This window comes from Taurulus bubalis (assembly GCF_910589615.1).
Source record: "Taurulus bubalis genome assembly, chromosome: 1".
NCBI classification, from domain to species: Eukaryota; Metazoa; Chordata; class Actinopteri; order Perciformes; family Cottidae; genus Taurulus; species Taurulus bubalis.
In genome coordinates, this window is record NC_136589.1 from 32,322,753 (window position 1) to 32,342,249 (window position 19,497).

The 19,497-nt window shown below is 41.2% G+C and overlaps 1 protein-coding gene across 2 annotated transcripts in view; it reads left to right on the forward strand.

Moving 5' to 3' along the window:
* The first annotated feature begins 2,849 nt into the window (after window positions 1-2,849).
* Window positions 2,850-19,497, forward strand: part of LOC306740073 (myomegalin-like) — a 36,938-nt gene continuing 20,290 nt past the window's right edge. For both annotated transcript variants that reach the window (XM_079222183.1, XM_079222184.1), the window contains exons 1-6: window positions 2,850-3,240; window positions 9,122-9,198; window positions 11,711-11,834; window positions 11,924-12,081; window positions 12,173-12,329; window positions 13,159-13,212. In XM_079222183.1, the coding sequence (XP_079078309.1) occupies window positions 3,100-3,240; window positions 9,122-9,198; window positions 11,711-11,834; window positions 11,924-12,081; window positions 12,173-12,329; window positions 13,159-13,212 (711 nt within the window). In that variant the 5' untranslated portion in view covers window positions 2,850-3,099. The remainder of the gene's footprint in view (window positions 3,241-9,121; window positions 9,199-11,710; window positions 11,835-11,923; window positions 12,082-12,172; window positions 12,330-13,158; window positions 13,213-19,497) is intronic.

Genomic DNA, 19,497 nt, shown 5'->3' on the forward strand with positions numbered 1-19,497 from the left:
ATCTAGAAACAACAGAAGCCTCTCAATCAATACTGCCATTTGCAGTCTTTTGCAGGACACCTTAATAGTAGTTATCCTCTAAAAAAACAGACAGTACAGTCTTACATTGATTCCAAGTCAACACACTTTCACTTCAATAGACACCAGACACATACCAGATCAGAATAAAACGCAAGCCAGCACTATAACTGTCTCTGAAAACTCACCACCAGTGGTAGTCCTTTAATGTTATTTTTGAGGTGCTGCTGAGCCCCGTTAAAACAGGAGGTGTCACCAACTAGTGACGAAAGCTGAAGTTACTTTCTAAAACTACTCAAAGCTGGAGATGACCAATTATTGGATGTGTCACGTTCACAACGGAACAAACACATACTGTACCCACATATTGACACACATTCACTCCTGGGTTTTTCTTTGATGGAGCGCTGAGAAGTGGGTGTGTATGAGTTGTGTCATGTGTGGAGTTTAAAAACACACACTATGTACATGATGTCATCCCCCATGTTGGGTGGAGACTCCGCTTGGCGCCTGTCCTATCTTTGCCTTAGAATTATTTAGCAACAGCACGCAATGTGACACTTAAATAGGTTCACTCGATGAATGAAACAAGAACTAATAATGACGTAATTGCATGTGTTGGTAACATGCCTCTGTTACTTGATTATTGATGCTCTTTGCTCTGGACATTTGTCTTGAAACTTGATTTTAGTTGAGCTTTTATTATGAGATAAAAAAGTATAAGTGGAGCCTGTCTTCCTTTCTGTTATTTTACTTATGTTCACTCATCTCTCTGTGGGACATTCAGGGATTCACCGCTCTGAGATGCAGGACACCTCCCTATTAATAGCACTGTGGCTCACAGCTCCCAGGTCTCCTATTTCATCCAACTTCTTTCCGATAATTTCCGCTCCCATCATCAGTCACACTACCTTCCCATGATGGCGAGCCTTTGCCAGGGCAGTTTCTGAATTTAACATAACTGTTCGACTATCATAGTCAAATTATAGGAAGATGCTAGTTATCTCAAAGGTCAGATGATATTGACTCATCCCCTTCAATAATATTCATACTCTCAGTGCGTCTCAAATACTTTTCTGTTTGCTTCATCAGGGCACGAAAACAAAGAAAAACACGTCCTCCATGACATGATGCTGTCACTCATGAAGTTGTTATGGCTAACAGCTCTAGTTTCACATCCAACAGACACAAAGCAACATCAGCATCCACTCATGTTCACTCATGTTGCTGTCATTTACTGTCCCGTCAGCTCTATTTTGGTCTCCACCAACTTCTGAGAAAAATATCTCGATATTTAGCTCACTAATCTAAACTAGCTAGCTTTAGCTAGTTGCTAACTGTTTGTTGTTTGTTGCTGGGCAGTGGTTTATCAAGTCCTTTTCTTTCTCTGAAATGGTTGCCTGCTACAGCTAGAAACTGACTTTATTGAGACTGGTGAGACTGAACCATCAAGTAAATGTCCTAACTTTACTACCACAACTATTAACTAGAAGTAGCCAACTAAAATAGAGGAAAAAAAGCTCTGCAGAGCTGCTTAGTTGGGTCATCACTAAGAGCAATCACCTTTTACATCGACTTTGTCATTTGACTCAGTGTGAATCTTTGTATAGAAAATATTGATTCATGTAAATATAGGTGTGGGTCTGTACAATTAATGTTATGGGTCTGTATCCTCTTTAGTTTGAGGCATTGTCAATACTCTCAGCCAGACATGCTACTATATTCTTATTTTCTGAAGAGATAAGGTAAATGTACTAAAAGTACTGTACTTAAGTACAATTTGGAGATACTTCCACTTTACTTTAGTAATTCTATTTTCCATTTTTTTATTTATCCGAAAAAATATTGTTGTACTGTAGTTTTTACTGTAGTACATTTGTTTATCTTTAGGCTACAGTTACTTTTAAGATCAAGGTACATGAAAACTATATGATCAGTTTTTCAGAAAAGATGCATCGTTATATTGTACAATAAACTAGATTATATAGTTTCAATTATTTTCCCCGCAGCTACATAAAATTATATATATTCAGAAAACCAATTATTTTGGATGTGAGGGATGCTAAATATGTTTGACCCAGTTATCAAAGAGAGTTCAGAGGGTTGAAGCAGCAAGAATGTATATGCCCACATTTATTAAGAAAATAGGAGAGAAAGTGGTTTGGTCAAAGTGGTGTGTAATTGTATAGTGTCTTCCAAAGAAACACTTTATGAATCAAGTGTTTCCTAGCTCAGCTAACCTGAGTGTGTTAAATCATTAACTCAAATATTGAGATTGTCATATCCTTATTTCAGTAGAGGCTGAAGGAAGGCAAGTCACGGTTGTGATTATATAACATTCTGGCTAGTGTGGACAGAGTTTCAGCTATCCTCTCAACCACCACACTCAAACATATATTATAAAGGGAAGTGGTGAAACTTGACAGACCACATTTATTTGTAATACATCTGAAAGGAGGCAGACAAAATTAAAAGAACAAAGAGGGACTAAAATCGGAACCCTTTCCTTCTCTTCGTGTTTCTGTTTGTTCCTTTTGGCACTCCTGTTTTGCAGAGGGCTGAGATTTCCCTTCATATCACAACTGCTTGTGAGCCCTGAACCTTTTACCTCCCCTCCTCCTTCTCCCCCTCCACCCATCTCCCCTGGCAGTCAGGGATTCCACGGATGTCTCCTCCTGTAAAATAAGCTCCTGTCCCGTCCCCTAGCAGACCAGAACACACCATGGATCTGCAGGGGGCTGCAGAGTCGCCCTCTGCGCTGCAAACATTATAGACTCTAATGTCTGTGTGTGTGTGAGAATGTGTTAGTTTTAGTGTGTGTTTGTAGATGGTATCCCAATGGCCTGTTAGAGGCTATGATACCACTTTGTAAATAATTTGTTTATTTTGACATTATGCTCTTTTGGAGAAGGAGATAGCATGTCTAACGGTTACCGGACTCTACCACATGGACAAGCCTTGACAGTCACTATCCTTTAAAATGGACTCCCTATTCCTCCACGATACGGATAGGTCGAAGACGACTGTTCATTTCTGACCCATAAAGGACATGTCAAGCCGTGTCGGTGCTCTTTGACGGCCATGTCTAACGGTTATCGTACTTTGTCACAGCACCTGAATGACCTGAAGAAGGAGAACTTCAGCCTCAAGCTCCGCATCTACTTCCTGGAGGAGAGGATACAGCAGAAGTACGAGGAGAGCAGTGAGGATGTCTATCGTACAGTGAGTAGCACCTCTCGTTGAGCATGAGGAAATGACTATTGATGAATGGGACTACAAGGGGTGTGGGGAGGTCAACAACATGATCAAAAATAATTCATTTTGCTTTGTGGAGGGATTTGACACTGAATCAAAAGAGAAAAGACTATGTATTTGTGTGGTTGTGTGTGTGTGTGTGTGTGTGTGTGTGTGTGTGTGTGTGTGTGTGTGTGTGTGTGTGTGTGTGTGTGTGCAGTTTGCCTTATGTCATAGAAAGTGATTGTTGTCACTTTCACTGTTTGTTGACTCAGCTGTTGCTGGGTATATGGTGCCCTGTGAGGGACTCCACATTAGCTCGATCTGTGCGCAGGAACTTGTATTTGAAGCAATTTGTGTGTGTACCAGCTGACACCTGTCCAGCAGGACCTCCGTTTTGCTGTGCTTTGTTTTCATTATACTTGGATTTGATATGAAACCAGACAACAATACAACGCTGGATGTATAGAAACCCAGTGAGATACATCTGTGAACCTGTAATGGAATCTCAGCAATTTGATGAGATTTTTTTGTTTTGTTTTGTTTATCATTGCAGCATGTTTGTGAGCCGTTAGCAGAGTAATACAAGTTTACTCAATCTTTAGTACCACAGAGCTGTCTGGTCTTATTTGACCTTATTTTGATTATGTTGTTACAAATTATACAGAGAGAGGTGTACAGGTGTGTCTTTGAAACAAAGAGAGCACTCGTTGGATTTGGGAAAAGGAGAGATGAAGCTGGATCGGAGCATCCTTGCGTTTATCAAATAGTTCCTGATTTAAATGACAAAATGGCCCTTTTAAATAGTGGCTTGCTTGTATTACTTGCTGCACTAGCTATGACCAGCCAAGGCAGCAGCCGATTGGATTTGAATTCGAAAAGGAGTGGATTTCGTATGCTGTACAGATTTGAACGCGTTCAGCAGTTTAGTTCTTGATTAATGCAGATCTAGAGGTGTAAACAAAGGGTGTGTGAGTACACTGTAACATCACTGTGCAGGGTCGTTACAGGTACACACTTCTGACCACACCCACATGTGATTGGAAAACCTTCAACCAGAGAGGGTAATAAAACACTGGTTCAACCTTGTGATATGGAATTTTGGTGGGGGGATCTATTAGCAGAAATTTTAAATAATATTCATAACTTTTCTTCACTGCATAATCACTTAAAACTAATAGTTATTGTGTTTTGGTTAGCTTAGAATGAGTCCTAAATATCTACGTAGGGAGCAGGTACTCTCCACAGAATCCACTATGTTGCACCACCATGTTTCTACAGCCCAGAACGGACTACACAAACACTGGCTCAAGATAGGGCATTTCACTTTTTTTAAAAAACCTGAAGGCCACTGTAGTTCTCTGATGATTAAATGTCATGTTGCCACATTGTCCACATATATGTATATCATTTATCATATTAAGTTAAGTAATGATGTTTGAGAAGAAGATGTAAGTGAACAACACAGTTAATATTTTTGCTGGGGTTGTTGGCACAACAATGTGGCCCTAAGTCTATAAACCTGAGGTGTCACAACCTCCAAGACCAAGATGCAGACGGTCTCTATGACCTCATAACACAGGTCGGCCCGCAGTATGACCATGTCAGACCATGTTGCCCATTGCCAGCAACTCCAACTGCATGGAAGAAAAGATAAGGAATGGTTAAGCAAAACAAACAATTAGCCAGTTGATCGATGACTTTTAACTTTGACTCACTCATTTGTTATGAGCCCGAAAAAATGACAAGGGTTGAACAATGTTGCCTTTAAAAATGCTATCAGGTCCATTCGTTTTTTTCTTTAGTTTACTCGGTGAAGGTATGTGTATATCTGTTCACTTTGTTGCTGTTAATAATGTGGCTGTAGCATGTAGAACACTACACTGTAGAACGTCACAACGGACCAGAATGCAACAGTGCAATGCAACATCTGGTACTACAGGGCATTCTATATCCATATGTCCATATATCCGCACACATGCACACGTACACACACACACACACACACACACACACACACACACACACACACACACACACACACACACACACACATACACACACACATTAATATGCCCATTGTCCTACTTGCAGATGTTTTACATTTGTATTTATTTATTCATTTTAATTTGAATCTATGCTTCACAAGATTCCTCACCTGCACACAGAATAGAAGATTTTCAAAACCCATATTGTTTCTGGTGTTGTGTTATACTTGCCATGAGGTTTATTTGAAATGCAGAAAGTATTGATTTACAGTTAAAAGAAACCTTTTTTACACACAAAATAAATGTATCTTTTTATCTTCGTGTGTAATTTCTATTCTTCAGATACGATAAAATAAGATAATCCTTTATTAGTCCCGCAGTGGGGAAATTGCAGGATTACAGCAGCAAGAGACACATAGTAAAATAAAATAAAAAACAAGTAATATAAATAAACAGTAAAACAGTAAAGAATATCTGTAGGCTTCTGCACTCTGTTGGTCTCTAGGTGTGCGTCCATCTGTGCCACTCTGTGCGTCAAAAGTGTGCATATACAACAAGGTGACCCGGCTCAGCTGTTATCTGTTTACACGAGCCAGCTGGCATTTAAAACTTGCCTTGAGAAAGACTAAATGGCTGTTTGATCCAGCCAAACAAGACCTGAGCGTCCTGCAACTTATCCTGCACAATTGCTGCATACCAGCGGTGATTGAGTAAACTGATCCCACGTCATCTGAAGGGTTTTTAATCCTTGTGCTCCACAATCCCTGACTCTGTGCATGCTAAAGGATAATCACTGTTTTATTGGAGACTAAATCTTTGTTCCATGGCGGTTATCTGACCTTAGCTACTCATTGCTCTGTTGGTTGAGTGTCATGTCAGTGTCAGTGTTCCCATCCTCCAAAGCATTTCAATGTAATACAGTACAGATGAGGTGTGCTGGTCCTGGGCACATACTGATCTCTCTCTGAGCTCCAGAGAATCTATTTATAGAGCAGGCTTGAGTGCAATTATTTATTTATCACATCCATGAGCGTCCATATGACACAACTCGTGCATCATAATGTGTTTGAGTGTGTTTGTATGTTTCTCTTCACCATATGGTTTGTTACACTGGTGTCTTTTTTTTTAAGCATTTCAATTCACTATATATGAACATGTAATTAAATTGTAATTAAATATACAGGTGACGCAATTAGTCGAGAAATTGATTGAGAGAAAGTTAATAATCAGCTACTTTGATAAAAACTAACAACAATGGCAAAAATGTCCTACTCTGTTGAAAGGATTTGCTGCTTTTCTTTATCTTATGGGATTGTAACTTGAATATCTTTGAATTCATATTTTTCCATATTTCAGGATAACATTTTATAGACAAAATTAATAATCAACTCATAAAGAAAATAATCAGCAGATCAAATCATGTAAATAATTGTATTTATCATCCTGTATTGAAAATAGTGTATTTCACTGTTTTCATTCATTTAAATAAAGTGATACAACCAAATTGTTTAGTATGGAATTTGTAAAATAAGCAGCATCATCAACAGACAAATTGAGAGGAAAATGTTATATCTGTCCGTAGGTGATCAGTCACAATGTTGCAGGCGTGTCTGATTTATGAGGGACACTCCTGTCAGTGTTTTGAAGTGAAGCCGTCTCCCTCCTCTTGCCCAGTTTGGTTATTAGGGGATCTGTTGCTGGGGGCCGGCAGGCCAGGAGGGCCATAACAGCAGCTGGTGCACTGTGCCGAGTGTCTATATATAGAGCTGTTTTCAAAATGGGAAAATGTCTCTCTTACTGTCAGCCAAGTTGTTGACACACACACACACACACACACACACACACACACACACACACACACACACACACACACATACACACACACACACACAGGAATATGTGTTGCTCTGGCTTGTGTGTGACATTAATTTATCATAGGAGCATTTAGGTGAATCATTTACAGTCATTAGCTATGCAGAGCACATGTCTGATCATGTGTTGCATAAGTTAGTTGCTGCTGCATTACTTTACTGCACAGTTGAGTCCAAAGAAAATTAGATTTAGAATTATTCAAGTTATTGTTATTTAATAAATAAAAGAGCTTCTCTACTTAAACATTTGTATTGCACATGCATAGTTTTACACATTTCAATACATGTACTATTAAACTAAACGTTTCCTTTTTGTGCTTTATTTATATTTTTGTAAAAAAAAAAAAAATTTAAATAATCTAAACTCTATGGATATTTGTCATGTTCAGATTTGACATGACCAGTTTATGTGTATTGTGTGTGTACGTGTAGTATGTGCGTGTTGTTCACTCATGGTGCTTCTCAGGAAAATGTTTATGGGAGGCTTCAGGCTGTGAGTTGGTGCACATAGAGCCCGGATCCTCTGTGAGTGTTAAGGACATACAGCTCTCTGGCAGGGACAGGGGAAGGTCAACAAAGTTGGACATGCTTTAACACAAACTAAAACATTTCTACAGAAAGAGAGAACAAACAAGGGAGGAGAGACAGGGACAGGGACAGAGACGCAGATAAATCAAGATGAGGGACAAGAGATAGTGGACCCTCTGTTGAGATGAACATCAGCCAAGCTGTCGTGAGACAACCAGCTATCTGATGAGTCCAGCAGACAGACAAACTGTCCTCTTGCAGCTCTCTAAGGTAAGAACGTAAAGAATGAGCCCCACCAATCCGGCTGTTCAAGAGCCCTGGTTGACTCTAAAATGTCCCCTTGTGGACTTCAGCAGGTAAACAAACTGGGGAGTTTAGCCTTTGGCCCCGGAGGTGAATATATGAGCTGCCACGAATTCACCAGCTCTAAATATACCCGCCATGGCAGCACGGTCACGTGTTCTGTACTAAGGCTGATTCACACAGAGACAGTGAGGTTAGCGTGTGATGAAGAGATGTAAGAAACAAGAGGAAAAGATACTCAAGATGTGGTGGAGGGAAGACAACTTTAGATTCAGACAAACCCAGTGAACATAAAGAGAATTATAGACAGCATGTCAAACATATTAAAACCTTTTTTTATATACAGAATCTATAACTGAACCTCGGATATACAGAGAAACAACAAACTGTTGGGAATTGTGATGCTTTACCTCATAATCCATGTTGAAAAAATGATTTATCTGTGGAAATGCTATCAGATCCATTCGTTTTTCTGTAGTTTACTCGGTGAAGGTATGTGTATATCTGTTCACTTTGCTGCTGTTAATAATGTGGCTGTAGCATGTAGAACACTACACTGTAGAACGTCACAACGGACCAGAATGCAACAGTGCAATGCAACATCAGGTACTGCAGGGCATTCTATATCTATATGTCCATATATCCGCACACATGCACACACACGCACACACACACACACACACACACACACACACACACACACACACACACACACACACACACACACACACACATTAATATGCATCAACCCATTTTCCTACTTGCAGATGCTATACCTTTGTATTTATTTATTCATTTTAGTTTTAATCTACAGACACACATTACACAAAGTGATGAGATTTCTTTTTATTGATGATTGAAGTCAAATGTGCGAGATAGCTCCAAATTATACTCTAACTTGGTTTTCTTTATGTAATTGCATGAAATAACAGAATTTATAGAATAAATGTATCCGTTTTATCTGTTTTTCCAATATTGCAAGTTTTCTTGATCACTTTACAAGTATTATAGTAAGTGGCCACCATCCACTATCCCTGAAATAACAGTATAATTACAAATTGTATGTAATTTATCTGTTGCACGATTTAACACTGATGTTGGGGGAGATATTTGATTATGTGTAATGGCTGATTACCTCATGAGCAATGACTGACCTGCTACTACTTTCATCTGTTGCAGAACATCGAGCTGAAGGTGGAAGTAGAGAGCTTGAAGCAGGAGCTCCAGGAGAAACAGCAGCTTTTGGACAAAGCACTGTAAGTCTTTCTTTCTTTTTTTAATGATTATTTATTAGTGTGCAACCTAAACCTTAAATAAACTAAGATTCCTCAGTGTGTAAGTGGGAACTTCGGTGTCAAAATAACTATGTATCTAAAGCACCAAAAAAGTGAGAACTGAGAAGCCGAATTGACTATCTTTGAAAAATGTAACACTGTACAGTCTAGCTTTATTCAGAGAACCTTCATCAACAGCCTAACATTATGGGATCCAGTTTAATATTTTCTTTGGTCACATATACTTTGATTATTAATTCTTATAATTAATGCGATACGTGCATAATGGCGGGCAGATATACAAGTTGCTACAACGCCTACAAGCTTGTTTGACTTTTAGGCTTTGGCGACAAAGATGAATCCTTTATAATACTGTGTGTAAGATGTGTTGGTGTGTGTGTGTGTGTGTGTGTGTGTGTGTGTGTGTGTGTGTGTGTGTGTGTGTGTGTGTGTGTGTGTGTACCCCCATCTATGGGTGTTGGCTCTCCATGGTCCTGTCTTAACTGTGGCAACACCTCATATCTCGAACAGCTCATATGTCATGCAGCAGCTGAAAGAGATAACACACACACACACACACACACACACACGCACACACACACACGCACATACATATTAAGGACACACAGAAGCATTTTCATGGCTAGGCAAATGCGACCAAGAACTTAAACCCCTGACATGATCCAAAAGTCTTGTTTAAGATTATTGTTGACAGGCTGTAGCAACTGCTATTGTTCTAAATGTGACACGATGATGAGGAAGACGGCCCTTTAACCAGGGACCAGAATTGTCTCATGTGATTATATGTATACCGGTAGTTCAAGACAGGGAATACCAGTTGTATATACAAGTGTGTGTCCCTTTTGTATACAGTTGATTCCTTAAAACTCACGTCCTCCTCTACCCGCTGGGTTTCTCTTGCTTCAGGACGGAGCTTGACCTGCTGCTGGAGTTTGGTTTATTCCATGTGCAATGTAGCCACGGGTGGTGGTCTTTCTGGGTTTAAGCATGGTGTCATTTCACAGCATGTTGGCCTGCGTCACTGCTGAAATTGACAGAGACGCTACTTGAAGGTTGTGGTTGTTGACCTTTAAATTGGTATTGTTCATTATTGGACAATTGTTGGTGCTCTTGGAAAGGATTAATCAGTTTGTATAACTGCTCTCTATTTGTGTTGCCATTGTCACTTTTTTTGTCACTTTTAAGCACAGTCTTATCTGACAGTGTCTTGAGTCCCATGAACTTGAAGCCTCACAACATTTATCAGTAGTTTAATTTGTTTGTGTTGTTGACAGACCAAGATTACTGACATCTCAGAAAGGCTGGAGCTTAGCATGAAGGTCTTGTCCAATACACATAAAGGACACTTGTGCACAAGACAGACATTTGCATTACTCAGACTGGTTCAAAATATCCCAGCTATTTGAGCTGTTGCATGTGGTGGACGGAGTTAAAAACGTACGTAGAGAGGGTCCAGGGCAGGACTCATGGCGACATCGTGGCGCGTGCCATTCTGGGAGCAGAAATTCTGGGATGGCGTCGTTAACTGACTAAGTGATATGGACAGATGCTCGCACAGGTGGGGCGAGGGGAACACTTCATGAACACTTACATCATGAACCGGGATGGTTCATGATGTAAGGATGTGTGTAAGGAATTTCACATTTTCATATCTACGTATATAGCTTTCACAGTGTGAATCAATTGAGTTTAACACCGCTTAGTCCAGGTTACTTACAACAGGCAAAATGACTCAAATTGCATCATATGCTTTATCTTTTCTACCTCAAGCCTTTCACCAACACAGAACGCCACTAACTATGACAATAAACGCCTCAACCATATGGAAAAGGTGTTGGGTCTCCCATGAGCATCGTGGCAGACAGTAGAGTGATGTCATCTGTGTGTGTTGTGATAATATAAATCGTTATATTCTGTAGATATTTCATTATTTTTATGTATGAGAGTTCAGGTTGTACGAGGTCAGTTTAACAAATATAGTCTGTGAGAAACGTCCGGTGGTCTTTTCCTCAGGTTCCACGCTTTGCACTACAACACCCACGCATGTTATTAGGGAAGCAGACTGGCCGTTGCACGTTCCAGCCTTGTGAGAAAAGATGAGCCAAAGATGAGCCAATTAAATGTTAGATGTTCATGACGAAAAACTGTGTAGTAAAGAGCCGCACTTCAGGCTGTTCGGGGTGTTTTTGGACGATCAACCGTCCAAAAACATCCCGAACAGCGTGTTGACTGGACGACTCCCTGCTTTTGCAACTGCAGCGTTTATTACTTTGTTTGTGATCAAGGAAAATAAATTCAGAGAACGAAAGAAGTTGTTTGGCTAAGTTCTTCCGGAGGCTACACCAGGCATCCAATAATTATTACTCGCTAACAGTTGGCTCTGTGTGATGTTTTAATGCTTCCACCACATTAGTGTGTATTCATTGTAAGACCGCTGATCAACTCTGACTTGTTTTTTTCTCCTGTTGAACAGCATAACAGCAGAGAGCTTGACCAATCACAATGAGGCAGAGCTGCAGAGACGGTGTCGTGAGAGACAGCAGGAAATCGACCACATGGAGCAAGTGCTTGAGACTAAGATTCAGGTCCTGCAGGAGGTTCGTCTGCTCACACTCTCAGCTGGTTGAACTGACATGCAGAGGACTCAGGTTTACAAATCCTAACTGTGAATGTGTGTGTATTTCAGGAGGCCCAGCTAGCACGCAGCGAGGCTGAGCGGATGGCCTCGCTGACTGGATCGCACTCCAATGCCTCCCTGCTCTCTCTAGACACCCCCATGGTGGACACCCCAGAGGACGAGAGGCCTCTGAGCATCTTGTCCCCATCCAACAACAACAAAGACAGGTGCAAAACACTAAGACATCTCCTCAACCACCACTAACATCAAACAATCCACCTCCCTGTCCTCACTGGCATTTCCTCTGTCTGTGTTCAGGTTAATAGAGGAGCTGACTAAAGATCTTTGCTCCAAGGAGGCGCTCATCACAGAACTGAGCGGAGATAAGACAACACTCACACTCAGGGTGGGAGAGCTGGAGGGACAAGTTCACGAGCTGTCTTCATCTCTGCTACAGAAGGACAAAGATGTGGACGTATGTTGACATTGTATTCCTATTTTCACTGACCCCGTCCTTTAAAAAAACTATTTGGTGTCTTAGCAAAGGGATCCCAAACAAGCAAGTGTTGGAGCTCTTCAGTAAATGTGTTTCTATCAGTCATCCCTAGAGTATATCATTAAAACCATGTATGGTGTATACAAGACTTCTATTATTACAGCATTCCTCTGGACCGCCGTGTCTCCTCTGGCCAAACTTCTATTCTAGAAAGAGGCTCCTGAAGCAGCATATGTGACATTCCTGAACCTCACTTTAACAGCTATTCATGTAGGTCACAAAAACTATTTTCACGCACACACTGCTACTTAAACAAACACTTACACTGCAAGGTTCTTTTAATCATTTTATTTTAAGTTTTTACAAGTTGCACATTAATTCACATTACTAGACAACAAAAAACAACAACAAATAAATAAAATAACTAAATAATACATAACAGCATAGCAACCAACTATACGAACAATCAGACAAGGACAGAAAAACACAGACATAAATCGAACATAAATCATTATAAATCATCATCCTCCATATTGAACCTACTGTAACAATTGTATTGATCTCATTCTTACCACCATTTTATTTTCAATTCATACAGGCCACTTGTCGAATGTCCCCCCCAAGAAAGATTATGTACAACATGCTTGCTACACAGGAAGCTAGACACATCGTTAACCAATGCTAGAAAGAAAAAGGATTCACTTTCCAGTTTCCTTATGTTTCTTTGATTTTAAGATTGAATGTAAGGTTAATTATTTTAATTCCCAGATTAGTATAGTAAGTTAATAGTCTGTCTCCCTTCTTACAGTTTTATCACGAGGAACTTGTCCGAGAGAGGCTGCGCCTTGAACAGGAGATGCAGGTATGTGGAGCTCTGTATCTTTATGTTGGTTTATTAGTCTTCACATGTTATTATAGAGTTCTCCACTAAGTGTCAGAACAGCCTCACAGTTCTCTCTTCATGTCAGACCGACTCTGCCTCCTTATGGCAAAGTGAAACATTGCATTTTCACCCAGGAACTGACAACTGCAGAAAGAATGAACACTTATTTGAACAATTTGTAATAAGTACTTAAGCTGGAGGGAGATCAGGGAAATGGCAATATAACCAGTACGTTAGATATTGTGTTATTTCTCATTTAGCCACTGAAGAAAAGGACAGTATGACAATCTGCCGAAGTAAACCTAATAAAACCAATACTACAAAATAGACTACTCTCTGTAATACAATGGCATAGCAAAAAAGTAAGTATCAAGTGAAACATCCTGTGATGAGCTGAAACTTGTCCGTGCAATCTAACCCTGATGGCATCATCGGCAGTGGCTTATTTCAATGTAATTGGTCAATAACATAGATATGTGATGGTGAACTTTCCTCTATATATAAAAAAAACTGTTAGTCTTAGTCTTCTTATACTGCCTTGGACGGAACATCATGTGAGGCTGCCCGTGACTGATCTTACAGAGGGTTTATCTCTCATCACACAAAGTGCCAGAATCTCACTACATTTATAGGCTTTAGCTGCACTGACATCCCCAAGGACAAATTTATCTCCTGATATCGAACTAAACTACTAATGGATGGGGGCCATTACCTTCATGGGAGCTCCCTCTACACAGTGGGAGTCTTTGCCAACAATTTGCACTTCTATTAATCAATAATCATAACTAAGGTTTGCTTTATTATTCACTGCACTTGTGCTGTGCAGTGTTGCTTCATGTTATTTGGCCTGAATGCGTCATTTTTGTTGTTGGGGGAGGCAATTTAACTTGTAAATCAGTTGTGGATGAAGGATGCAAATGTACTCACCAGGCAGGCTCTCTGCTCAGATTTCACACTGGATGCATGTGCGCTTAAAAGTTTGCATGTGTGAGTGTTAGTGTGCACGAAAAAAAATTAAACAAAGCGGGGTAGTATGTTCAGAAATGGACGACAACACTATGTGCAAAACATTTAGTCACTAAGGGAATGGTGGGTAGTGTTTGAGAGTGTGACAAGTAATGTACATGTGCAACAGATTGTGTCTGAGTGTTTACATAGATAAGAAAGGACATAGCCTTAATATGGGCACAACAAAGAGGATGTTTGTTTTTTGAGAGATGAATTTGAACTACCATTGTTGTGTGGGTTTTGGGATCAGTGCAGTGGAAATTTGCAAAGGGAGGTGACAGTTATGTGTTGGTTGTGCGGATGTGTGAACACGAATAAGACATCATGTAGAATACAACAACATGTACAACACAATGATTCCATCAAATCCAATACACCATTAGACATATTTTTTTCACTTTAAGAATTTAAGGAAATGCCGTTGCAGGTAAAATATGGTTAAAACAATTCAACTCATTTGCCTTATGTAGCTTTTTCTGTTTTTTTTGCAATTTCTGTTCTGCAGCAGTGATTGAAACTGTTCATACAGCAGCATTCACATCTACTCACAGAGATCGTGTGAGGAGCAGTAACTGGGGTCCTGTGTGTGCGTGTGTATGTGTACACATTCCCATGAGGAACCTTCTTTGTATGTGCGTGTGTGCATACAGGCATCTTGCTGGTTAGCAGTTTAGAGGGTCTGGTTTCAGCCGCGTTGTCGATAGGTCAGGTTGACCTTTGACTGCTCAGCGGCCGCCAACACTGATATCAAGTTGTGTAGTTTCCTACAGACACTCGCAATAAGAGCTCCTAATTAGTTCCCCAGACACCACAGCCATTTAGATCAAATCCATGTCTGGCGAGAGAGGAGGAGCCAGGAAAGAAATATCTTCTGAAACCTCTTAAGACAATTATTTCCGGGGTTTCCTTTTCAAGATTAATTTGTAGTAATTGATACCCCGTAAACAACTAAATACTTTATAATTTGCTTGTATTCAATTACATAGAACATCTGATCAAAAAGAAGAAATATAATTTGTCCAGTGTTATTATTCAGCTGCATTCTTCTCTGTTGTTAGATGTCTGCAGCCTCCTTCAGGCAGATTCCAACAAACATGTGATTAACAGAAAATTACTCTAAAAGTTAAATTTCAAACAATTAGCAATCAAGGATCTTGAAGCAGATATAAGGGTCCCAAGACTCTGACTCACACATTAATGACGATGCACATGATTGGTACTCTGTCCTGAAGTCACAGAACTGCTTTGAGGACATTAGCGGTCGACAGGGGATTTTGCACTGCATAGCTACGAGGAACAGCATGACCATCTGTTTGTGCACCCTCTGGAAAACAACAATTTTGGTCAGTGCTTCAAGCTTCATGGCAACAAGAAGTAAAAATATTACTAATCTTGAGGCAATAGCATGTATTGACATAAATTACGCTGGTTGGAGGAGAGCTCTATTACAAGCCACCAAACCAGAATGATTATACTCTTACCACAGTATTTAGTGAGTTCAGTGATATGCTAGCTACTTAGCAAGTCAACTAAGTCAGTTTTGATTGTTTTAATTCAGCATTACTTCTTTGTGATGCCTTTTTATAATGTCAAGTTCCCAAATAAGCGCAACCCACTGCTGTGTCTTAAAAATGCTCAATTACACTCATATGAATTACTTAATAGAGGACAGACAGTAGCAGTTATGCAGCTGAAACCAACCACTGATATTCATACATAAAACAATTACTAAATTTTGAAAATAATCATCTGTGAAGCACTGCCTATGTTACGCTGATAGTTGGCACAGTATCTGCGCACGGATTGTGGTGGGTCTGGACCAAAAAGTCCAGGGCCGCATTCTGCTCTGTATCTGTGATTCTCTTTAACACAAGTAGGTCATTAGAAAAAATGGAATTTAATGTATCATATTATTACATACACTAGTCTTGAACAGTGCAGGTTAGAGTAATAATGTGTACAGCCTGTGCAGAATTATTATTTTGTATGAAAAGAATGATTTTATTTGCATTATAAACATTGTAAAACATGCTGGGGAAAAACTGTATGGTCATGCCAATAAAATGAATGAATTTTATCAGAATAGAATAGAATAGGGTCTATTCTCTTCTGTACGTTTATTTCCCAGAGCGTCACTAATGTTGCCGTGCTACTGAGCATTTCACCTGTTCACTCAGGCGAACAGAGTTTAGTAAGCCGGGCAGGAGGAAACAACAGACTCCTGGGGGAACATCATTCTGTCTCTTTAACAATTAACTCCAAAATAAGCTAATATTCTCTGGGTTTACATTATATATTGTATATTCCAATCAAAAACCCTGCTTTGAATCGGAAAATGCATTTAATGTATATCAAACCGTGAGCATCGCTGTATGATTGCACAGTCCTCTCCCCCCCGTATTCTATAAATGGTATGCTCCGCCGCTGCAGGTCTGATTCAGGCAGCCTTATCATTATCAGCCCGGAGGATCTCCGACATCACGAAGCACCCGGCCAGACGAGCGCGTGTTTGCCTCTCTAGCTATCGGCAAAGGCTCTGAAATGAATAAAGACTCCCGTCGGACGCAGACACCGGAGAAAGACTCAGAAGACTGTCCCGGGACGCCAATTACTGCTCTGTGTCCGTGTCCGGATTATTACCGATCACCGGTCATTACTAACCTGATGGCGCGCAGTGCTGCTGGCGTGTCCGTGACAGCCGACTGATGGTGCAAAGGCGCGTGCGGTGCTGTTGGGAAATGCGAAACAGCGGTTTGGTGACAGTGCGAGGACGATATCCAGATCAATACTGCATCTGATTCACGAGACATTCATATGGCTACGCTGTGCGTCCGTGAGGTTGACTGTGCGCCATGTTCCCGATGCACCTGCACCTCCGGCAAATGAATGGTGATCCTGGGCTGATGGATATTTTTTAATTAACGTCACCATATCTGCTTACCTATTTTTACCTCATGGTTTCTCAGTCTTGCCATGAACCTCATGTGCAACCATTCTCTACATGCAAATTGCTTCTCCTTTTCTACCTCATTTAATTTACTGTAAGCCATTGAATTTAAGGACTGATGCCATAAGAAGATTGACACTATTTTGAATGAAAAATGGTTTTTTTTGTACTCTAAAAGGACATGTTTATTCGGATGCAGGTTGAAACTTTATTCTTTTTTTGTGCTCACAAGGGATCAAATTTATCAGAATAAGGGTTCAGGTGTCCTCGTGAATAAGGATAATTACAAAACTGTGGCATGCTTGATCTCAAGATGAAGGAAACGTGTCGCATCTGTGGACGGGAGCTCTGTGGTAACCAGCGGCGATGGATCTTCCATCCCACCCCCAAGCTCAACCTGCAGGTGCTGCTGTCTCACGCTGTTGGGAGAGAGCTGACCCGGGATGGCAGAGGAGAGTTCGCCTGCTCAAAGTGCACCTTTATGCTGGACCGCATGTACCGCTTCGACACCGTGATCGCCCGTGTGGAGGCCCTGTCCATCGAGAGGTTGCAGCGTCTCCTGCAGGAGAAACACAGGTTGAGGCAGTGCATTAGTGGGCTCTACCGGAAAACAAATTCAGAAGAGGGTGCCGTGACATTACCTGGAGATAATGATGGATCGGGAGATGGGATGGTTGACATTTCTGGTCTCACTCATGCAAAATACTGTGCCCTGCTCCAAGATGATCTGGTCTACTCTTTGTATGAGTCCTGGGCCGATGATGGCCTGGACTGTCAACACCACCACCACCACCCTCAAAGTTCTGCTGGTCCAGAGTCAGAGGTTACAGTTGCAGGCTCACCGCGTTGTGTTCCCAGCACTCCCAGGAAGTGTCGGGGTTGTTCCTACTGGCGGGTGGCGGACTCTGACTATGAAGCTGTTTGTAAGGTGCCCAGGAAGGTGGCACGGAGTATTTCTTGTGGGCCGTCATCCAGATATTCAGCCAGTGTTGTTGGGGGGAATGTGACTGGAGGAGGAGGTGGTGGAGAAGGAGTAGGAGAAAATAATAATATGGAGGATTCAGAAGAACCGGCCTCCTCTTTAACTCTGGTCCCTGGTTCTCAGGACCCCTCGAGGTCATCAGATAGTGATCGCACTCTGGCTGGACGAGCCAGCTCCAGCCCCTCTATAGCATCCTTAGAGACTACTGAGGAATATATTCAGCCTGGAGCTATAACAGATGGGGAACTGAGCTCCCCGAGGGAACTAATAGATGACCGGCTATCTGACTCCTTCTCTGAGGAGCACATGGGAGCCACACATGACCAAGCCTCACCTGGACCCAGCCTCTCTCTGGCCCTCTGTTTGCTGCAGAGCTATGCTGTCTACAGGCCAGTCCTGAGCTCTAAGGGGAGTAGGCTGCCAGTGCTGCTCCGACAGAGCTCCAGTAATGGAGGCTCAAGGCTGGTCTTCCCTGATCCTGTTCTGGGAATGTCTTATGGAACTCCAGAGGGAGAACGAGACAACCACATGCCAACACCTGAGTTAGAAACCCCTCTGATCAGGCTGGTGGATCAGGACCTGAACCTGGCTTACATGGAGGATTTGTTGGACGATTTGTACAAAGAGTATCCTCCCCCCCGCCCTCACCAGGTATACAACATCAACAAGGATGATGATTAATACAAGGAATTTAATACTGCAGTATGATGACACACATTGGGGTAGTGCATTTTGCTACTGCAAATTTGCCGTACCTGCAGCAAAATGAGAGAACCAACCTAACATGCTTTAATGTTTGACAGACAAACCGTGCAGCCTGCACACAACAAGAGTATTCTCACCACTTAATTAGCCTCATAAGCCCACTGTCAGTCACTAAAATCCTGCCCACGGCTTCTCCAACAATCTTTAGTGAGTGAGTGAGTACATTACATTACATGAGCAGTCCGGTGAGGGTAAGCTGTTTCACTCGACATGGCCTAATTACCTATACCGATTGTAAATGTCTCAAATTCAATATGTAATTGCTTCAATATTTTATTTATTTTGAATTGAGATTTGTATGATCTCCAGTGACTCCCATCACAGCTGCAAAATACTGAACACCGCCTGCAGACAAATGACCGGTATTTCCAGTTATACACTAGCGTGTTGTACAACAGGATCTTCTGCTCAACTCTTCAAGCCAATAATAATTAACAAAAGGTTCTTGAGGGTGTGTATTTGCCTCTGTGTGATCATCGAGCTGGGGCTGAAGTAGGTTAGATGTGGAGAGACATTAAGACGGAGTGACTCCACTACTGGCCTATTTTTTACTCTGAGCCCT